We start from the raw sequence: 23,970 nt of genomic DNA, 5'->3' as shown, positions 1-23,970 counted from the left end.
AATGTTTGCGCTTTTATGATGGTAATTTTAACTCTCGCGAACAAGTTATATTCTTTTTTTTTCATTTTAAAATGAACTAGAAATAAAATTTGGAGAGAAACAAAGGTTTTTAAAGTGTTGCATGAAATTACCAAAAAATAAAACATGGGTTAACTTAATGCTTATACTATGTTAGATTTTCTTTTATTATCTAGAAGTATGTAGATATTAGAGAACCAGAGAAGACATTTAAAGAAGAAACTATAATGTAAAGATTTACTGAAAAAAGAACAAATATTTAATAAAATTTATTCTACTAGTAAGAAAAATTATTTATAAGAGACAAATATATAATTTATAAAAGAGAAAATAAGGAAGAAATTTAATGTTATTTAGCTTCGTCTTATATAGAGTATATGATCAATAAAATGACAGAAAAGTAATGAAAGCACGCGGCATAAAATATTAATAAGTAGTGCTTTTAAATCTAAATTGTTTCAAAGTATAATGATGTATTAAATAAAAATAATATAAATATAATTACTGCATTCAGGTCCAGATGGAGGGAAACAACAGAATATTTCGCGTATGTTCTTGACATAGAAAGACTCAAAATTCTCTCTTTAATGTAAAAAATATAATCTGAAAGTGATATAAAATTAAAGTTTCTTTAGTTAAGTAACGTAAAAAATCAATTTTTGTCTATTTTATTGACTTTATAGCTTGTGGAGAAAGCCCACTTTTGTAAATAAACCAGATCTCATCCCTCTTCCCATCTTTCTCAGGCATTAACTATACAATTAAATGTACAATAGTGAAAAATTTTAGTATAAAATCTATAAATCTATGTCTAATTTATATTATGCACTAAAATATCAATATTTAAAATTTAATTAATTAATTTCTGTATCCAATTATTGTAATATAACTTGATGATACTGTTTATCTTGTTCAGGGTTCTTAGGTATGTTAGATAAACAAGGAAATTAGCAAAATAAATTTGTAATTAAACAGTATAAAAGAATCAGTATAGAATATTTATATTACACTAATATAAATACACTAAATGTATTTACAAATTTGGAATGAATCAATATTGACTTATAAATTAAACTAATTAAAACGTTAAATTTAGAAGAATTTCATTTTTTAATTACTAAAATTCTTTTTGGAATTTGATTTAATTGATTGATTGATTAATTTAATTTGGATTTAGTTGATTGAATTGAAAATATTTTACAAGGTAACTCAGTAGGTAAGTTATTAATCGTTTGATTATAGAATGGTTCAAAAGTCAGTCAACTGTTAATCAATTTATATATATTTTTTAAGATGTTTTTATCTCGGTTAACTGACTTTAAATAATTTGATAATATTGCAGGAGTTTCGTAAAAGTTATTTTAAAAACAATGCCTAAAAAAGGCCCGCTAAGAGGAGAATAAAACGGGCCCACTGTGAATGGCCCGCTCGTTTCTCATTTGACACGACAACTTTAGTGAATAAATTAACTCTATTTATCTCTATTAATAAAAAAAAAATCAATTATATATCCCATTTTTCCAATTAAGACTTCTGAAAACATTAATTTGAATTAATTAATAGGGGAAAAAATCTTTAAAATTTCACGTATGTATCGTTTTTAAATTCCACTTACAGTTTATACTAGTTTTAAATTTTACATCATTTTACAAAAGTTTTACTTTAAAGTTTTATACAAACAAAATGAAAATTTCATTTCTCTCCTATCATACATCCGCATCACACTTACCACATCATCGCTGCATTTCACGTTTTTCATTGTATCTTTCATAAGATGTATTCAATAAAATTGAATCAAATATTTCTGTAGATTTTATAAAAACACAGAACTTTTAAATTATATAAAAAAACACGCCTCTCGATTATTAATTTTTCGAATAATCTTAAACGCTTTCGAGTTTAAAATGCAGTTTAATTGACAAATAAATTCCTAATTTAAATAATTAAATAATTAAAAAAACTTCTCTATTATTATATAAAATTAAATCTATAAAACTTAATTAAATAAATAAAATTTTTAAGACAAATATTTAATAATATTTATTAAAGTTACAGTAGAAAAACAAAGTAAATATTTTTCTTACCCAAACTTTTCTGGTCAAGAGAAATGCCGAATGAAACTTTCCTTAGACCCTGTGTTACAAATGACATATCAAACGTGATCACGTTTCTTGAATCTAAACAAAACTAAAGTGTAGCAAAGAATTCTAAGAAATATCTTAGACAAGAAGAAGAAGAAGAAGATGCGGCTGACATTCTCGATACTTTTCCAAAGTAAAAAAAAAAAACAAATTACTTCAAAAAATCAAAAAAAACTTTACGAATTTTACAATTAATATTAAATTATTCTGTAAATAAATAAGCTTTAAAGAAAAAAATTAAGTCGAGTTATTATTTATGTTTGTTTGTAGATTATAATGCATAAAGAAGAGCAGAAAGTAATGATTTTATATTTTAAAAAAATACATTTATGAGTGGGATAAATTGTTCGCTTAGAAACGATTTTATTACTCAACATATAATTTATTTTCTCTCATTTACTTAACAATTTTAAGAAAATGTTTCGTGCATTCGAAATCGATTCTCTTCTTTTATTCGTTAAACTATGGAAAAAAAGGAACGTCTGTCTGTCTATCGATTCGTTTCTTATTTACATAAAATGCATTAATAGTTTAGCAAATTTATGTTTTCTTTTTTCGTGCAGCATCCGTGTCCTTACATCAAATATGCATCGAAGATTTTTATGATATACAAATAATGATACCATGGTGACGTAATTTTAGTAAAGAGACATCATTTCCCTTTATTTTATTAATATAAAATTAATGGTAAAACACCTTTTGTTTTTTTTAATATAAGATTTTATTTTCGTACAATGATACATGACATAAAGCAACAAGCTTAAACTTTTTATATAACCAACTTCAATGTAAACATTTATTATTTATTTATTAATAAATTGCACATGAAAAATCACAGACAAAGCATTCGAATTATCATTATAGGATCTTTTTTTTTTATCACAGTTCAAGCGTATAAAATAAAATAATAAATAATATGGTGTAAAATAATGCCGAGCAATGTCTTCGATCGTGTTTCTTTTAAGAAACTCGATTGAATGGACGGATTATTTTCAAAATGGCACAATAAAAATGAAGATTTTTTAGTGTTTCTTTCGAAATTTAACTTGAAAAACGTTCAAGTTTACAAGAAACAACTATTCTATCGTTGATCTGTTAACACGTAATTAACAGTTCACGTAGATTTATAGATGATTTTTGTATCTTAGTTAACTTTCTCTATAAGCGAGATTATAGAAAAGTTAGCTAAATAACTTAATAAATTACATATAACCGAAATGGAAGGATTGTTTTAATAATATTCACATATAAAACATGGAAAAATATTAAGTTATTTTACATGTGTAAGCACTTGTGTATTGAATGAAGGACGGAAAATTCGGACGGAATATTTAAACATTTAATGAAATTAATATTTTAAAATATGATAAACGAGTCACAGATTATGGTATCTATGAATTTATGGATCGGATTTATATTTACAATATGCTCTTTCAATTCCAGAATTGAATAGAAGATCCTGTATGTTGAAGAGCCATTGTTTTGGATAAGGTTAACACCAGCTGTTGTCTTCTATTTTTAATAATTAACGCATAGAAGATTCAGCGTAAATGTTGATAAACGAATCAAACCATTATCTGTACGTTTTAGACAGATTTGGTAGTCGTTTATTTCACTAACAACGAGTTAAATCTTTGCTTATTCCGGTTACAATGGTTTGTAACTTATAAGCCCGAATGTTAAGGCTTCCGTAAGAGCCGCATCGATGATGCATTTTGGAGAATTTTCCTTCTCCAGGAAGCAAAGCAGAATTTTATTTTCAATAGAAATTCTTCTATTCAATTCTACTGGAAATCGGACGGAATAAAAACTGGCTCTCGACGTTGTCTTCACGAAAACGTAGCCATTTTGGTTCATAATCTTACCACCAACTCCGAAAGCATTTGAGAATAATTCTGCTCTACGTTAAGAGCTGGTAACGTCACAGATTTGTCGCCATCCCTGATCGACACCAGAGTAAGGGTCTGCGTGGAATTCTTATTCCCTTCTCTATCCAAATTTAGAAGTGGTAAGATTCCTTCGGTAGCCGTACTAACCAAGCACGGATCTTCTCCTCTTAAAGTTCTTTGATTTAACGTGGACGGAATTTTTTTAGGTCTAGACGAAAGTGTTTGTTAGTGAGTCGAAGTAAATTTACATCTAAAATATTAATGTTATTGGCTCTTACCTTCCTCGTCTGACTACCGGCGCCATTTGTTTATCTTTTTCGTTGATTCCATCGAAAAGTTTATGTAAAAGATCAGTGTTAGACACTCGAATGATCCTCGAACCTTCTGATCTTGTGCTAGTTGCACTTCCTTTTTCTCTTTCTTCCGGAGGAGTCACCGGTCGAACTTCTATATAAATTTACGAAATTTTATTTAAATAAATTCTGTACAGTACTACTTCATTTTATAATAAATTTTAAGTAATTTATAATTAACGTTTCATTTCGTATTATCCTCCCGAAGAACCGCATAACCGTGCTACAACCATTTCATGAAGAAAGTAAATCATAGCGGCATAATTTTCACTTAAAATCCTCAATTTTACACAAAAATCGATGGCAGTGAAGTTGATTAAATTATTTATTCTTTCAACCGTTTAATATTTCAAATTATAGCACAATATTCATAGAGTAAGACTCAATCGATTCGGACATTATGGTCACACAAATAGATCAGTGTAATAACTAAAAAAACTGTATAATATACGACTCTATTTAACGAAATTGGAAGAGAAAATGAAGAGGAAAAAATGTAAAAATATACAGAAAATATATATTTATAGTATTTATTGTTTTAAAATGTAAATTTTTGCCGCATTGTGGACTTAAAATTATAGCAATTAAACTGTAGAGCGCACATTAGCAAGACTTTTAAAAATCTGTAAAATTTCAAAATTCGTCTCTAATTTAATATTTAGAAGAAAGTTTAATGAAATTAAATTTTAATCACTTTTATAACTTTATTACTTATTAAATTATATTAATTTCTCGAATGATAACTAAGCTTGTAGGAAATTATCATGCAGTCAACAGTAGGACTTCAGAACGACCAAACCAGAAAAAAGTTTTATGAATTAGTAAAAATATATACAATAATCGATTAATTTATCGATTAGCTCGTTGCTTCTTTGTTATTTTTTTAGGAAAATCGCAATCGTTCTGCCATTTTCTAGTTTTTCATATAAAAAAAAGGCAATTTTCTAAGAGTTAACAGTAAGACATGGATCCATTGAGACTGTTCGATAAGAGACTAAATCCATTTATTTATTTTACCTTTCTCACTTAATATCGCTTAAGGAAATGATTTTCGAATCGATCTTTCTATCGGTTATTTTCAAACAAGTCTACGGGAACGAACCAATTGCGGTGGATGTAACAACAACACGCGACAGTTGACATTTAAATTATACCAAATATCATCCATCTATACGCGGAACAAACAAACTAACTTGTTTATCGCTTCTTGCGTTGTTTCGTCCAGTTTATTTATAAACACACGATTAAATTACGTCAACGATTATATAAAAATTTAATTTAAAAAATACACAAGAAAGAATTAAACATACTGGTGACATCGTCGGCCGTGTCGTGTTTAAAAAGTGGCGGTAGCATAGGAACCACAATGGCCGGTGATACGTTGCTTGCATTGTTGGGTTGTTGCCAAAATGACTGTGGAAGAGCCCTTAGTTTCATAGGCAGAGGTTCTGAAAGAAAACAAAAGAGAATAAATTATAAATGACGAAATCATACCAGAGCATTACGATTCGCAGTTAATTTTAAGTGCTGATGTTTATCACGAGCTGATGAAATTAATTAAGAAGCGTAGTGGAATGGGTATTTGGCGTCTACATTTATTTGGTCGTTTATTATTTTTTCAATGAAAAATGAAATAAACACGATACACCATTGAACAAAATATCACGCGAGTTATTTATAGAAAAGAATTTCATGTTGCGCTTTCAAAAACAATATTCTCTTAGTCGATAATTCATTTAAAATACATCGAAATAAGTAATTCTTGATTTATTTTAGTTATTTTTAACCGAAAGAATTAAATAATTACGTCCGTTTTGGAGAAGAATTAAGTTAATTTTACCATTTTTTTAATCTTTAAAATAAATGTAAAAGTGTTTAAAATAATGGGAAAAAATTGTTAATCGTACATCGTTAACCCACTTTTCAGTACAGAANGTGGTAAGATTCCTTCGGTAGCCGTACTAACCAAGCACGGATCTTCTCCTCTTAAAGTTCTTTGATTTAACGTGGACGGAATTTTTTTAGGTCTAGACGAAAGTGTTTGTTAGTGAGTCGAAGTAAATTTACATCTAAAATATTAATGTTATTGGCTCTTACCTTCCTCGTCTGACTACCGGCGCCATTTGTTTATCTTTTTCGTTGATTCCATCGAAAAGTTTATGTAAAAGATCAGTGTTAGACACTCGAATGATCCTCGAACCTTCTGATCTTGTGCTAGTTGCACTTCCTTTTTCTCTTTCTTCCGGAGGAGTCACCGGTCGAACTTCTATATAAATTTACGAAATTTTATTTAAAATTGTAGACCGGTCTTCCTTCTGTTGTATGTCTGTCTGTCCTTACTTAATCCCAAGAACAGTGTTAAATAAATAAAAATCGAGACCAGATAAGGAAAGATTAGGGGCAGGAGAACACGATTAACTATATTCTAAATGACTTTAAACCAAAATTTCCCGCATGATATTTGATGACCGGCATGATGATGACCGGCATGATATTTTTGTTATCAGGAAAAGTATGATGTACAGGGGAAAGAAATTAGTAATTTGAGATGGAGAGCGTATATTTTAAATTATTAATAAATTAATTAAAAATATGATTAGAAATTGCAACCATGTTGTTATATTTTATAGTTTTATAAACCTATTTCTCCGTCTCCATTTCATAATTTTATTTGCACCGTTTCATTCTCTAAACGGATTAACTAATCTGTTTAAGAGATTGTTATGTTGCTGTTTCTTATTTAATCTTCCTCCTGTTCAAATAATCTTTCGTGTGTATTGTCTACTTTTATTATCTTATTCAACGTTTACTTAATATAATTAAACGTGGTTATTCATTCATAGCAACGTATCCGCAAGAAATAAACTAATTTCCTAAAGAAAACAGCTATTATTCATTCCTTTTCTACTAATTACTCTATTTATTTTTCCTATATTAAATTGAAGAGAAACTTCAGATAAATATATAATTTTGCTTCATTTTAATGTACGAAAATGTTTTCTAAATTGAAGAGAAATTACAGATTTTTGTACCCTTAAATATTCGCTTCGTTACACCTGGTATTAATAGAATAAAAGCGATCAATTAAGCGTACATTCTGACACGAAAATATTTGATTTTTGTAGTAAATATAACTGACTCAAAAGTCAGGTAACCGTGATTATTTTGCAAGCTTTACACCATATATAATACTCACCCCCATTGATGTATAGAATATTTAAGGGATAAGTGTTTATTGTATTCGACTGTAGACTACATAAAGACCATTTGGGAATTTATTAGCCTACGTGTGATCGATATTTTGACGTTATTTTATTGAAAAAAAAATTTAAAGTTTTATATGCCGTAAAATACTATAAAGTATTTAAATGAAGTTAAAAATTCGGTCTTTATTATGATTTATAAACTACAAATTCTTTGTATTAAATACAGGGTGGCCCAAAAGTCGGGTTATATATATTTTAAATATAATTTTTAGGTAGCTTTCAAAAGCACTTAGTTCAATATAGTTGTATATGTATAAGTTTTATTATTATTTTTTATTGCAGACATAAACTCGAAGGTTTAAAAATCAATTTTTATGCTTTCTAGGAAATTTACTTGTGCCACTGACTGAAATAATATGATCTAAAAATGCTATATAATATCTATGTTACGGTACTTTATTCTCGATTTACTAAAATATTCGATAGAAAATATATATATATATATATATGGACGGAATTAATTTTCTATAGATTATTTTCGACGAAAATGAACTGTCAGACAGAACAGACATACTCGTGATCGTTGACCATAACTTTTATTAATTTATAACTGTATGCTACCGTATATAAAATTCCGATAAAATGAAAATGTGAACGAACTTGTTAAATTTAAGAGGATGCCAAAAGAATCAATTTATCTCCGTCTTTTCTAGAGGATAATCCTAATATAATCACGGCAACGAACAGACACGCGATTTGATAGATAACTTCAACTATTCATACACTATGTTTAAACTATTTGAATTATTAACGTTTCTTCATTAGAATTTAACAGTCGGAAACAAGTTTAGTGTAATAAATTTAAAGATATAACATCCTGATTAAAGAAAAGATTCTAATTATACACGATTTATTCTATTTTTTTCTGAAATTTATTTAGTGTTAGAACATTTTCAAGAGGATAGTAATAAAATTTTTCAACTGATATAGTATTTTTACATTAATGTAGTTTAAAATATCCGTTAATCTCACATAATATATTACAAACACATTATCGTGTAGCATTCTGTAAATCCATTTTGTCCTTATGTCAAAGTGTTAAGCAGTGAAGCCATTATAAAGTAGTTAATCATCCGGTTAAAGTGGCAAGCATAACGAATCTAGTCTTTTATAGTTGCCATAACGACAGTATTTCATAGTCAAAAGTTCTTTACGATATTAGGTGACAACGTTCTGACATTCAGACGTGACGGATACGAGAATTTCAATAATGTCTTTGACCTCCATCATGTAACCATTGAGGAAGCGATAATGACCTTTATTATGCGTGAGTAGAAAACACCCGAGTGAATAATTTCTATGAATTTTGTACTTAAGATTATTATTATTATTATTACGGGTTTTTTTTTCTAATTTAAATTTAACTTTCTAATTATTCTAGAGTAGAAAGTTTTGTACAATTATTTCTCTTGCTTTTACGTAATAAAGCTTATGTAATCCAATTATTTTCGCATCAAAATAAAGAAAAAAGAAATAATGATTTCTATATAAAGTATAGAAATAGTTCAAGTAACTTCAATAATTATTGAAGTTACAATCAACATTGTTACAGAACTTTTAAACGCCTTGTAATTAGAGAAGAATTTGTGGTTAACATCTTTAAAAATACACAATAAAACTACAGAGAAAAGTTTAAATATTCATCTTAAATCACTGGCAAAATAAACTTTGAATTAAAATTGATCATCATTGCTATAAGTTTATAGCAATTTTGTGAAAAATCCGCAACGATTCACAATTTAAGAAAATATAGGCCTATATACCTTTAAATCTATTAAATAAATTTTAATTTTTTTATCTTTTTTTATGAATCATTTACAAAATAAACTGGAGAAGTAACTTATAAATCGAGCCATTGATTGAATATGATCCTTTAAATAAGGATCGAGAGAAGTCTGAGAGATCGATGAATATCTTTTTCTTTCAATCATTAATTATAAGAGAGAAAATGAAAATCGATTTTGTTAGAATCGCTATCAAACATAAACTCATTCGACTGCGTGAGTCACGTCACGCTTCTTCAGCTGCATCTTTAAGGAAAAGGAAAAAAAAGGAGAGCTTAATTTATTGATAATACTAGAGTTACAAAGTTAGAACAAACAGCTTTAACTGATAAAGAAGACAAAGATTGATAGAGTCGAATGCTTATAAGAAGGATAAGTGATTGATTCTTCGATTTTTATAAAAATTTTTGCTTATAAAAATTAATATACTTACTTAAAACACATTATTGTAATCAAATTATCAATTAATTTCCATTAAATTTAACGTGGTTTCATTATATAACGCGTAGATAATTATAACAATTTTCATAATTTTTCTAGCTAATTAGATCATAATTTAAAGCAAATTATTGTTTTAGTTATAGAAAGATGTAAACAATCATTATTATAAATTCTTATTTATTTTTCTTCTCCTGTTTTTCTTAAAACTTAATCAAATTCAGACGTAGAAAAGGATCACATTAGACAAGAAGACAGCCATAAAAGAAAAGAGTCTTCGTGTTTTAACCTTGATTGTTTTCAAGGATATCAATTGAGTCAATATTATTCTATCGATTTACATTTTGGCGATCTTGAGAGAACTGTTTAGAATTCAGAGCACGGTCAACTTTAACAGTCACGCAGAGGTCAATATTCTGACATTGTTCGAATGGCAACTACCTAGCAACTGTTTCTATGACTTATTTAAAACATGATGGAAGAATAAAAACCTAATTTCCAATAATTACAATCGACAGATTCTGTAAATCATCCCATACCTGATAAGAGGATAATTGATGATGAAGGTTTTTCCCTTTTAAAAACTGAATTTATCTCATCTTTCTCCTTTGATGAATAGCATCTCTATCATCGGATCCATACGCAATTCGTATCGATATACTAAAATAATTTATGATTATATTTAACTTAATTATGATGAAATTCTTTCGTTTTTAAGCAATTTTATGCTTATTTATTTATTATTTTTTTAAATATTGTATTGTAAAATCTTCCCTTCTGCAAGGAATGATTACATGTCAGTTGATGCGCTCTTATCGATTGCTTAAAATACTTTTAATTTAAATAATGGCAAAGACCTAGACCTAAATAATTAGTAAACTAGGTCAAAAGTTGATGATGATGATACTTTAAATGCGAAAAATATCTTAAATTAATTTTTAATTATATAAATTTTTTAAAAGAGTTTATAATAATTAACTTATTAAAGACTTTCCATTAAAAATAAATAAAAATCTGTTTCTTTCTAATTAAATAAATTATTAATTGCTTCGATAAAGGAAATTATTTTAGAGTAAAAACGGATTTATTCCAGTTACAATTTTTGTTTTCTTCTTAAAAATTCTCTTCCTTAATTATTTTAAGCTTTTAAATAATTATTAAATTATTTAAATGTATTTAATTATGTATACATTTTTTTAAGATTTAAAATATTAATTTAATTATGTTAATTGAGTAATATTTTATGATAATCTTTAGACCCAAATAAAGTAATGAAATGCAAAATATTTTTTATTTCTTTAACTTTGTCCATCATCATCATCATTTGAAATTATTTAATTGAAAAATGATCAAAATATGAATTTTATGATAAATAAAACCTGTTGAATTTGTATAGTATAATGATCCATCATATAAACATTAATAATAATAATTATCATTAACTTTATCATCATCATGAATAATTGTAATTTAATCTATTACATATCATAATTATAATTTTTTTTCTTTGGTTTATATAAGAAAAATGACAAGAAGTTTACTTTTTACTTTTAATTTTTTATCAGGTCCCATTGTGATCTATGGAAGAAAAATGATAAAAGAGTTATCGATTTTCTTCAAAGAATTATCGATTGGAACAAACAAAAACCCATTCATAAATTGTATGAAAGCCTACTGGTTTTAGATGCATTAAATGCCATAAAAAAAGGTGAGTTTTAATGATTTTCTTCTATGGGATACACGATAAAAACACTTGTCGTGTCCAGTTATAATCCGTCCACGTGTGACAACACGATCGATCGGATGGAAAAATAAATTTATTTATTTGTTTTTAAATTAATTTAAATTAAAACAATTTTTTTATAACGAAGTAAAATTCTATTGAAGTTGAATTTACTAAGAAAAATTTTGTATTATTATCTAGGAAATTTAGTTTATTTTCGTTGAACATGCGCCAAGAAACGTGGCTCATTGATTGCATTTTTCAGATTTGAAAGAGCCGAGTAAAAATAATGAAAACAAAAACTAACCTTTTCTCTGTTTACTCTTATGAGTTTGGCCTTTTTCTTGAAGACAGCTCATATCGTGTATGCTAATAATACTGTTTTTCTTCTTCTTGCAAGAACTTTGTCCTTGAGTTTGGATCGCTTCTTTACCATCCTTCTGACTTTCGTAACTTCCTCTTCTACTTTGAGGTGGTTTAACGCGAACCGAATGACCGTGGTTCTCGAACCCCGGGGTCCTAACGTAAACTGGACCACTGGCAGTGCTGCTACCACTAGGGGAACCCACATCGTCGTAATCCACTAATTTCGAGCCATCTTTACCCCGGGCCGATGAAGAACCAGATGAAAAATCTTCCTCAACTTCGCTATCAACTGATTTTGGCGAAGACGGGACGAATGGTTTCCGTTTGCCACTCATTTATATCAATTTTTTTTTTAATCCCCTTGAACGTCACATGGTTTCAGTTAATGTAAAATATGCTCTTGCCTTATTGAGAAACACTTGTCTATTTTCCGGTAATATAATGTTGATATCTCCACTACAATACTGAGTCATGTGCTACTGTTTTCGATTCCGATTGGTCGACAATGACGACACTGTCCTTAATTGATTTCTAACTAGTTGCTATGGTTACGATACATATATATATATATATATAAAGAGACATTTGCAATCTAATGTTTGACTATGTAGTTAGTCATTTGGCCTTCACGTTGATGGTTTCTCTTAACATTTTCTTACGTTACTCCGTTACGGCAGTTTCTGTAAACGAATTATCCACGATGTAGATTTGATCCCGATACATTTGAGACGTTGATCGATGTTTTAATGATTGATTGAATTGATCGACACATTGCAACAACCTGTACGATGATCTCGGATCAAATATTGAATGGCACTCGATATAGATCCTCGCTATTCTATTGAAATTTTCCTAAAAATGATGCTTTATTTCGTTAGAACTCGATATAAATACACTTCATTAGTTTTATTTTAGTAAAAACTTTAATAAAACTTGAATTGAAATTAATTTATATTTAATAAAGAACTTAAAAATTTACCCGATAAAAGTAATTTTAAAAAAAAGTAATAAATAATAACTGTTTATGTATAATCTGAAAAAATGTATCCATAAATAATTTATTATTATTTAAAATGGATTTAAGTAGTTTGTTTTTCGAAATTTTATTCTGTAAACGTTGTTTAAAATGAAAACTTTCGAATAAAAATAATCGTTATTCGCCTTTTCTACGTTTATACAGAAATTCAATAAAAATATTTATTTATAGCGCCGTATTGTTATACAAGGCTATAACTTAAATTCAATATCAAAGAAAAATATAAATATGTACACTCTCTACTGGACAACCTCCATATTCATTGACTTAATACATTAATAATTTCTTCATGTTAACAAACACAGAGGAAAAATAACACCTCAACGGAATGAATTCTGCATTATATATTACAAAATTATGCGAAATTTACCAAGAAAACACTTTATAAATAACATGTAAACGTGTAAATTTTATTCTGTAGAAACAAAAAAAAAATCTACAGGGTGGCCCAAAATTCAGTTTATCGAAGAGGACGTGATTGAATCTAGATTTTGGGAAGTATACAAAGCCGGTTAAACCTCTTTTAACCGAATTTTTAGCCATAAATCTTGTATTTTGTGTGCATACAAAATGGAAGTAATGATTAAGGATATTCTCTAAATTTTTTTTTCTCTCCTGAATAAGTAAAAATAGTAGATTTATAACGTGCATAGATCATTTTATAAACGATTAGTTTTCTCATTAAAAATCATGGAAGAACTTGATCTGAATTAGATGACTTTTTTTACATGATTTTTAATGCGATAACTAATCATATGCAGATAACTAGAGAGATTCGTAAATGAGATAAACGTATATAAAGTTATTATAAATGAGATGAAGAGTAAAAACTTTCTAAAAAAGTATTTATAATTATGATGATGATGATGATATTTCTTGATAAAGTTTATAAAGTAAAATGAACGTTGAGAATAATAATAATAATAATAAAGAAATTGTAAATTAAAATATTTATTTATTTAAATTTGTAACTCCCCAAGTAATCTAATAACAAAGAATAAATAAATAAATAAAATATAAGCAATAAAAGGAGGGATGGAAGTCCGAAAAGTTCGAGGGAAGACGATTTAAATTTAAATTTAATAAAATATTGTATCATCGGATAACTGACTTTTGAACCACTTCGTATATATATTTATTTTACTTTAAAAAAAATTAAAATTAAATTTCTTTATTGTGATTTAACGGCATTCAGAATTTATTTAAAGAAAGAAAAAAACAACGAATTAGACGTATTGCATGTTTGCAGATCTCAAGATTTCTCCAACTTTAGCTTTGTAAACGGGATCCGTTTCTGTTCTATTAGCCAGTTTAATAAACTGAGATAACGATTGTCTGACTTTCATTATCTCAGAATCTATTAATGACTTCATGTGAATTGTCTGCTTTAATTGTTGTGCCAATTGCTGTATATGTTTATTGACTTTGTCGGCTTTCATCTCCTCCATTTTAATATATTTTTCGTATTCTTCTCTTCGATTTTTTACTTCTGATTTCGTGTTGTTCTCTTCTTCCATTTTGACTTGTTTGACGGTTTCGTCTATATCTTTCTGCAATACATTCTGAAGCTTATTTAAAGATTTTTGTTTATCGTTGTAAGAATTGTGATTTATCGCATCTAATCTATCTTCGAACTCTCTAAAAAGTTTTTGTAATTTAAATTTGTAAAAATTAATTTAAACTGATTAAATCGCGTATTTTATATTTACCTTTTCATTTTTCTGATATTCTCTTCGCCTATCTTCCTTTCTTTTTCTTGGGCTTGTTGAATGGCTGTTTTTAAATGATCTCGAAAGTGTTCTTGAGCTTCTTCTAAGGCTTTAGATAAACATTTTTCACCTCGAATTCTTTCACTTTCTAATTTAGGTTGAAATTCTTCTTTTAATTTATCCTCAAGTTTAGCTATTTTTTTCTGTTTAATGATTGATATTAAAAACGAGCAATTATTTATTGTGCCGGGCTACAATTTTTAATCATATTTTTTATTTATTTAATTTAAAATATATGCTCTCCACCTCAAATTAGTATTATAGTGTTTTGTCCGGTACAGTACATCATACTTTCCCGTTAGGAATTGAGTCGTGCCGGTCATCCATAAAACACCGTTACATAAGATACGGAAAGCTTAGGAACAGGAGGACCGATTAATTATATACAAATTTCCGGTATAAACCGGAAATTATGTGATTTTAATTCAAAAATTGCCCCAGAACGGAAACGTACATGACCGGCACGACTCCGTTGTTATCAGGAAAAGTATGATTTACAGGGGCAAGACATTAGTAATTTGAGATCGGGAGCGTATATTTTAAAATTAAATAAATTAAAAATATAATTATAAATTGCATCCCGACATTGTTACGACGTCACAATAATTTTTGCTGGTGAATAAAACTTCTTACATCGGACTCACCTGCTGATTCATTTCGTGTTTATTTTGCAATTCTTGGAGATACTTTTTCAATTCGACAGCAGACTTTTTCAAAGCATCTTGAATCGCTTTCTTCTTAAATTCTTCGGGATCTTGTAATTCATTTGTTATCATCTCTGCTATCAATTTCTGGCATTCTTCCTTTAACACGTTAAAAGTCTCCTCGTGAATTTTCTTTCCTAAATCTATTAAAATAAACGCCACAAAAAGATTTAAAAAAACGAAGCAAAAGATCTGATAATTCGTTTATTTAAATAAATACATTAACATTAAATTTACTTTTAAATCTTTCAGCAAATCCCAGCTTACTGATCTTTTCTAAAATATTTTGTTGTTCGTCAATGTTTTCTTGTTTTAAAATACTAGTTTTAATCTTGAGAGCCTGATTTAGATCATTTAAAACAATTATATAAATTTTAATTTACATTAAATTAATTAAGAACTATTAACTTATTTGAAATTCTTACCAGAAATTTTGAAGAATCATTCGTCGAATTATTTATAATTTCATTACCTAATAAAGAAAATATATGTATAAAATAAAAATTTTAAGCTTATAAATAAAAAAATAAATAAATAATTCAAAATAATTAAATTAACCTATATCTTCTGCCATATTTTAAATGTTATTGAGTTGTTTTTGGAGGAAAATCTGAACCTTAAAAGTCCTAAATGTACTTAATTGGCTCCAATTGTACAGACTTTTAAGATGTGAAGTAACAATTAAGAATTTTTTAATAATATTTTCTAAATTAATTATTATGTAATTTTATATTTATTACTATTATTTAAATTCTATAAATACTATAAAATTAATTTTAAGGCATAAGAACCTATCCTAAATTGCTGAAAAAATAAGGATTAAATAATCAATCTCCTGTTAGGACCTTCGACATCTTTATGATTGATACTCCTCAATTACTGTTAATATTATTATTTTATTCTTCTCAGATCTATATTTTCATACAATTGAATATCTTTACATTAGTATGACTATAATCGAATTTCATACTGTACCATTCAATGAGTTTAAATATCTTCATACTGTTTCATCGAAAAATTATATACAGTATGAAATCATGTCATGAAGATACTTATTTTCAACATTGTTCTTGAACATATATTACGATACAACACGAAAGTTTGTAATTTACAAGTTTTAGAAGCATTTCAATAATTTATATACACCATCATGTAACATACAAAAAAAGTATTTATAGAAAATAAAGGACAGATTTAGATATAACATATAACTTGCTGCAAATATGATATAACATAAAAATATACACTATAAAACAGTATGTAACATGATACTTGTTTACAAACATACGTATATGAAACAACACATGATATAACGTGAGTTACACAACCATTAGAATGGCATACGTGACTCTTAAACAAGGGAAATTAACAAGATGTCTTTCATACATCATTAAGTTTAAAAACTTATGACGTATGAAATTATATAGGTTTAACGACATCTTATTAATTTCCTTGTTTAGGAGCCACGTTGTTTATTTTATTAACGCCCACCAATGGAGGAATGGATAAAACTGCCGAACACTGGTAGTTAGTCAGTTGCGCCTCATCACCGGATTAACCACGTGGAGTTTTCCGGATTTTCTTCACGTGTCTAACATCTGAATAGGGACCAATTTCCCCATACAAAGTCCACCTCCTTGGCAGATCGCCCAAGTGTTGCGTTGCCTTCCCCCATTAATCCAAGCTGTTCAATCGTATGAAACTTGTAATGATGTGTAAAGAAAAATTCAACATTATGAATCTAAACATATTTAATTAATCATTTTCTACTTAAACTTTATAAATTTGATTAAAATTAAAGTTAAAAATATTTAATTTAATTGAAAATTTTAAATAAAAATGTTAATTTTAATAATAATAATAATTATTATTTTTTTATTTTTGTAGGAAATAAATTTAAATATCTAAATAAGAAAAATTGTAATAAATTTTCTGTCAAATTAAAGGTCAATAAACTTTTGTAATTCTTCTTATAATCTTTCATTCTTTAGTTTTATTACCAGATAAGGTGATAGATTATGCATGCAACATTTAAGCCAATTGTCAAATGCATTATTTCTATGAAAGAACGAAAATTATATCATTAAACGTAAGTTCATTCAGCTTGTGGTTAATACATTTACTAAGAATCTGAAAGTATATTATGTAACAATATCGGAAGTCAATATTAATTTTATTGTATTATTTCTTATTTATTTTTCTGGTTACAAAGAACCGTTTTTATATATTTATAAAAATAAATCTATAAATGGATAAAAATACAAATATGAAATACAATTGATGTACAATACTTCTGATAATTTTATAAAGTTTTGGAGATGTCTAGACTCTCTTGGACATTTAACCTTTATATAATCTTTAAAATAAATAGTGTAAATCATCTAAGAGATCCTTTATGTAATTAATATAAATTGGTAAAATACAGTAATAACAGGTCAAAGATCAAGTTATTGAGATCATTAAGATTATCTTTTTAATGTTTCAGCATATNTAATAATAATTATCATTAACTTTATCATCATCATGAATAATTGTAATTTAATCTATTACATATCATAATTATAATTTTTTTTCTTTGGTTTATATAAGAAAAATGACAAGAAGTTTACTTTTTACTTTTAATTTTTTATCAGGTCCCATTGTGATCTATGGAAGAAAAATGATAAAAGAGTTATCGATTTTCTTCAAAGAATTATCGATTGGAACAAACAAAAACCCATTCATAAATTGTATGAAAGCCTACTGGTTTTAGATGCATTAAATGCCATAAAAAAAGGTGAGTTTTAATGATTTTCTTCTATGGGATACACGATAAAAACACTTGTCGTGTCCAGTTATAATCCGTCCACGTGTGACAACACGATCGATCGGATGGAAAAATAAATTTATTTATTTGTTTTTAAATTAATTTAAATTAAAACAATTTTTTTTATAACGAAGTAAAATTCTATTGAAGTTGAATTTACTAAGAAAAATTTTGTATTATTATCTAGGAAATTTAGTTTATTTTCGTTGAACATGCGCCAAGAAACGTGGCTCATTGATTGCATTTTTCAGATTTGAAAGAGCCGAGTAAAAATAATGAAAACAAAAACTAACCTTTTCTCTGTTTACTCTTATGAGTTTGGCCTTTTTCTTGAAGACAGCTCATATCGTGTATGCTAATAATACTGTTTTTCTTCTTCTTGCAAGAACTTTGTCCTTGAGTTTGGATCGCTTCTTTACCATCCTTCTGACTTTCGTAACTTCCTCTTCTACTTTGAGGTGGTTTAACGCGAACCGAATGACCGTGGTTCTCGAACCCCGGGGTCCTAACGTAAACTGGACCACTGGCAGTGCTGCTACCACTAGGGGAACCCACATCGTCGTAATCCACTAATTTCGAGCCATCTTTACCCCGGGCCGATGAAGAACCAGATGAAAAATCTTCCTCAACTTCGCTATCAACTGATTTTGGCGAAGACGGGACGAATGGTTTCCGTTTGCCACTCATTTATATCAATTTTTTTTTTAATCCCCTTGAACGTCACATGGTTTCAGTTAATGTAAAATATGCTCTTGCCTTATTGAGAAACACTTGTCTATTTTCCGGTAATATAATGTTGATATCTCCACTACAATACTGAGTCATGTGCTACTGTTTTCGATTCCGATTGGTCGACAATGACGACACTGTCCTTAATTGATTTCTAACTAGTTGCTATGGTTACGATACATATATATATATATATATAAAGAGACATTTGCAATCTAATGTTTGACTATGTAGTTAGTCATTTGGCCTTCACGTTGATGGTTTCTCTTAACATTTTCTTACGTTACTCCGTTACGGCAGTTTCTGTAAACGAATTATCCACGATGTAGATTTGATCCCGATACATTTGAGACGTTGATCGATGTTTTAATGATTGATTGAATTGATCGACACATTGCAACAACCTGTACGATGATCTCGGATCAAATATTGAATGGCACTCGATATAGATCCTCGCTATTCTATTGAAATTTTCCTAAAAATGATGCTTTATTTCGTTAGAACTCGATATAAATACACTTCATTAGTTTTATTTTAGTAAAAACTTTAATAAAACTTGAATTGAAATTAATTTATATTTAATAAAGAACTTAAAAATTTACCCGATAAAAGTAATTTTAAAAAAAAGTAATAAATAATAACTGTTTATGTATAATCTGAAAAAATGTATCCATAAATAATTTATTATTATTTAAAATGGATTTAAGTAGTTTGTTTTTCGAAATTTTATTCTGTAAACGTTGTTTAAAATGAAAACTTTCGAATAAAAATAATCGTTATTCGCCTTTTCTACGTTTATACAGAAATTCAATAAAAATATTTATTTATAGCGCCGTATTGTTATACAAGGCTATAACTTAAATTCAATATCAAAGAAAAATATAAATATGTACACTCTCTACTGGACAACCTCCATATTCATTGACTTAATACATTAATAATTTCTTCATGTTAACAAACACAGAGGAAAAATAACACCTCAACGGAATGAATTCTGCATTATATATTACAAAATTATGCGAAATTTACCAAGAAAACACTTTATAAATAACATGTAAACGTGTAAATTTTATTCTGTAGAAACAAAAAAAAATCTACAGGGTGGCCCAAAATTCAGTTTACCGAAGAGGACGTGATTGAATCTAGATTTTGGGAAGTATACAAAGCCGGTTTTAACCTCTTTTAACCGAATTTTTAGCAATAAATCTTGTATTTTGTGTGCATACAAAATGGAAGTAATGATTAAGGATATTCTCTAAATTTTTTTTCTCTCCTGAATAAGTAAAAATAGTAGATTTATAACGTGCATAGATCATTTTATAAACGATTAGTTTTCTCATTAAAAATCATGGAAGAACTTGATCTGAATTAGATGACTTTTTTTACATGATTTTTAATGCGATAACTAATCATATGCAGATAACTAGAGAGATTCGTAAATGAGATAAACGTATATAAAGTTATTATAAATGAGATGAAGAGTAAAAACTTTCTAAAAAAGTATTTATAATTATGATGATGATGATGATATTTCTTGATAAAGTTTATAAAGTAAAATGAACGTTGAGAATAATAATAATAATAATAAAGAAATTGTAAATTAAAATATTTATTTATTTAAATTTGTAACTCCCCAAGTAATCTAATAACAAAGAATAAATAAATAAATAAAATATAAGCAATAAAAGGAGGGATGGAAGTCCGAAAAGTTCGAGGGAAGACGATTTAAATTTAAATTTAATAAAATATTGTATCATCGGATAACTGACTTTTGAACCACTTCGTATATATATTTATTTTACTTTAAAAAAAATTAAAATTAAATTTCTTTATTGTGATTTAACGGCATTCAGAATTTATTTAAAGAAAGAAAAAAACAACGAATTAGACGTATTGCATGTTTGCAGATCTCAAGATTTCTCCAACTTTAGCTTTGTAAACGGGATCCGTTTCTGTTCTATTAGCCAGTTTAATAAACTGAGATAACGATTGTCTGACTTTCATTATCTCAGAATCTATTAATGACTTCATGTGAATTGTCTGCTTTAATTGTTGTGCCAATTGCTGTATATGTTTATTGACTTTGTCGGCTTTCATCTCCTCCATTTTAATATATTTTTCGTATTCTTCTCTTCGATTTTTTACTTCTGATTTCGTGTTGTTCTCTTCTTCCATTTTGACTTGTTTGACGGTTTCGTCTATATCTTTCTGCAATACATTCTGAAGCTTATTTAAAGATTTTTGTTTATCGTTGTAAGAATTGTGATTTATCGCATCTAATCTATCTTCGAACTCTCTAAAAAGTTTTTGTAATTTAAATTTGTAAAAATTAATTTAAACTGATTAAATCGCGTATTTTATATTTACCTTTTCATTTTTCTGATATTCTCTTCGCCTATCTTCCTTTCTTTTTCTTGGGCTTGTTGAATGGCTGTTTTTAAATGATCTCGAAAGTGTTCTTGAGCTTCTTCTAAGGCTTTAGATAAACATTTTTCACCTCGAATTCTTTCACTTTCTAATTTAGGTTGAAATTCTTCTTTTAATTTATCCTCAAGTTTAGCTATTTTTTTCTGTTTAATGATTGATATTAAAAACGAGCAATTATTTATTGTGCCGGGCTACAATTTTTAATCATATTTTTTATTTATTTAATTTAAAATATATGCTCTCCACCTCAAATTAGTATTATAGTGTTTTGTCCGGTACAGTACATCATACTTTCCCGTTAGGAATTGAGTCGTGCCGGTCATCCATAAAACACCGTTACATAAGATACGGAAAGCTTAGGAACAGGAGGACCGATTAATTATATACAAATTTCCGGTATAAACCGGAAATTATGTGATTTTAATTCAAAAATTGCCCCAGAACGGAAACGTACATGACCGGCACGACTCCGTTGTTATCAGGAAAAGTATGATTTACAGGGGCAAGACATTAGTAATTTGAGATCGGGAGCGTATATTTTAAAATTAAATAAATTAAAAATATAATTATAAATTGCATCCCGACATTGTTACGACGTCACAATAATTTTTGCTGGTGAATAAAACTTCTTACATCGGACTCACCTGCTGATTCATTTCGTGTTTATTTTGCAATTCTTGGAGATACTTTTTCAATTCGACAGCAGACTTTTTCAAAGCATCTTGAATCGCTTTCTTCTTAAATTCTTCGGGATCTTGTAATTCATTTGTTATCATCTCTGCTATCAATTTCTGGCATTCTTCCTTTAACACGTTAAAAGTCTCCTCGTGAATTTTCTTTCCTAAATCTATTAAAATAAACGCCACAAAAAGATTTAAAAAAACGAAGCAAAAGATCTGATAATTCGTTTATTTAAATAAATACATTAACATTAAATTTACTTTTAAATCTTTCAGCAAATCCCAGCTTACTGATCTTTTCTAAAATATTTTGTTGTTCGTCAATGTTTTCTTGTTTTAAAATACTAGTTTTAATCTTGAGAGCCTGATTTAGATCATTTAAAACAATTATATAAATTTTAATTTACATTAAATTAATTAAGAACTATTAACTTATTTGAAATTCTTACCAGAAATTTTGAAGAATCATTCGTCGAATTATTTATAATTTCATTACCTAATAAAGAAAATATATGTATAAAATAAAAATTTTAAGCTTATAAATAAAAAAATAAATAAATAATTCAAAATAATTAAATTAACCTATATCTTCTGCCATATTTTAAATGTTATTGAGTTGTTTTTGGAGGAAAATCTGAACCTTAAAAGTCCTAAATGTACTTAATTGGCTCCAATTGTACAGACTTTTAAGATGTGAAGTAACAATTAAGAATTTTTTAATAATATTTTCTAAATTAATTATTATGTAATTTTATATTTATTACTATTATTTAAATTCTATAAATACTATAAAATAATTTTTAAGGCATAAGAACCTATCCTAAATTGCTGAAAAAATAAGGATTAAATAATCAATCTCCTGTTAGGACCTTCGACATCTTTATGATTGATACTCCTCAATTACTGTTAATATTATTATTTTATTCTTCTCAGATCTATATTTTCATACAATTGAATATCTTTACATTAGTATGACTATAATCGAATTTCATACTGTACCATTCAATGAGTTTAAATATCTTCATACTGTTTCATCGAAAAATTATATACAGTATGAAATCATGTCATGAAGATACTTATTTTCAACATTGTTCTTGAACATATATTACGATACAACACGAAAGTTTGTAATTTACAAGTTTTAGAAGCATTTCAATAATTTATATACACCATCATGTAACATACAAAAAAAGTATTTATAGAAAATAAAGGACAGATTTAGATATAACATATAACTTGCTGCAAATATGATATAACATAAAAATATACACTATAAAACAGTATGTAACATGATACTTGTTTACAAACATACGTATATGAAACAACACATGATATAACGTGAGTTACACAACCATTAGAATGGCATACGTGACTCTTAAACAAGGGAAATTAACAAGATGTCTTTCATACATCATTAAGTTTAAAAACTTATGACGTATGAAATTATATAGGTTTAACGACATCTTATTAATTTCCTTGTTTAGGAGCCACGTTGTTTATTTTATTAACGCCCACCAATGGAGGAATGGATAAAACTGCCGAACACTGGTAGTTAGTCAGTTGCGCCTCATCACCGGATTAACCACGTGGAGTTTTCCGGATTTTCTTCACGTGTCTAACATCTGAATAGGGACCAATTTCCCCATACAAAGTCCACCTCCTTGGCAGATCGCCCAAGTGTTGCGTTGCCTTCCCCTATTAATCCAAGCTGTTCAATCGTATGAAACTTGTAATGATGTGTAAAGAAAAATTCAACATTATGAATCTGAACATATTTAATTAATCATTTTCTACTTAAACTTTATAAATTTGATTAAAATTAAAGTTAAAAATATTTAATT

The 23,970-nt window shown here is 27.6% G+C and overlaps 3 protein-coding genes across 3 annotated transcripts; all 3 read right to left on the bottom strand.

Moving 5' to 3' along the window:
• Window positions 1-3,036: 3,036 nt before the first annotated feature.
• On the bottom strand, window positions 3,037-12,442 carry LOC111628119. The gene is made up of 4 exons (XM_023371845.1): window positions 11,920-12,442; window positions 5,712-5,849; window positions 4,327-4,495; window positions 3,037-4,256 (listed from the first exon to the last, which is right to left on the bottom strand). Exons 1-4 carry the CDS (start codon window positions 12,311-12,313, stop codon window positions 4,013-4,015), a joined length of 945 nt encoding a protein of 314 aa, XP_023227613.1. The 5' UTR covers window positions 12,314-12,442; the 3' UTR covers window positions 3,037-4,012.
• Window positions 12,443-14,169: 1,727 nt separating this feature from the next.
• LOC111628118 (uncharacterized protein KIAA1211 homolog) lies at window positions 14,170-16,187 on the bottom strand. Its single transcript, XM_023371844.1, has 6 exons — window positions 16,046-16,187; window positions 15,913-15,959; window positions 15,725-15,827; window positions 15,428-15,630; window positions 14,724-14,926; window positions 14,170-14,652 (listed from the first exon to the last, which is right to left on the bottom strand). Exons 1-6 carry the CDS (start codon window positions 16,059-16,061, stop codon window positions 14,241-14,243), a joined length of 984 nt encoding a protein of 327 aa, XP_023227612.1. The 5' UTR covers window positions 16,062-16,187; the 3' UTR covers window positions 14,170-14,240.
• Window positions 16,188-20,835: 4,648 nt separating this feature from the next.
• LOC111628116 (uncharacterized protein KIAA1211 homolog) lies at window positions 20,836-22,853 on the bottom strand. Its single transcript, XM_023371842.1, has 6 exons — window positions 22,712-22,853; window positions 22,579-22,625; window positions 22,391-22,493; window positions 22,094-22,296; window positions 21,390-21,592; window positions 20,836-21,318 (listed from the first exon to the last, which is right to left on the bottom strand). The coding sequence occupies exons 1-6, from the start codon at window positions 22,725-22,727 to the stop codon at window positions 20,907-20,909; spliced, it is 984 nt and encodes a 327-aa protein (XP_023227610.1). The 5' UTR covers window positions 22,728-22,853; the 3' UTR covers window positions 20,836-20,906.
• Window positions 22,854-23,970: the final 1,117 nt, after the last annotated feature.

The sequence above is a fragment of the Centruroides sculpturatus genome, unplaced genomic scaffold, assembly GCF_000671375.1.
Source record: "Centruroides sculpturatus isolate CEXI.00-Female unplaced genomic scaffold, Cexi_2.0 scaffold430, whole genome shotgun sequence".
Classification (NCBI taxonomy): domain Eukaryota; kingdom Metazoa; phylum Arthropoda; class Arachnida; order Scorpiones; family Buthidae; genus Centruroides; species Centruroides sculpturatus.
This window is presented reverse-complemented; position numbering and strand designations above follow the sequence as displayed.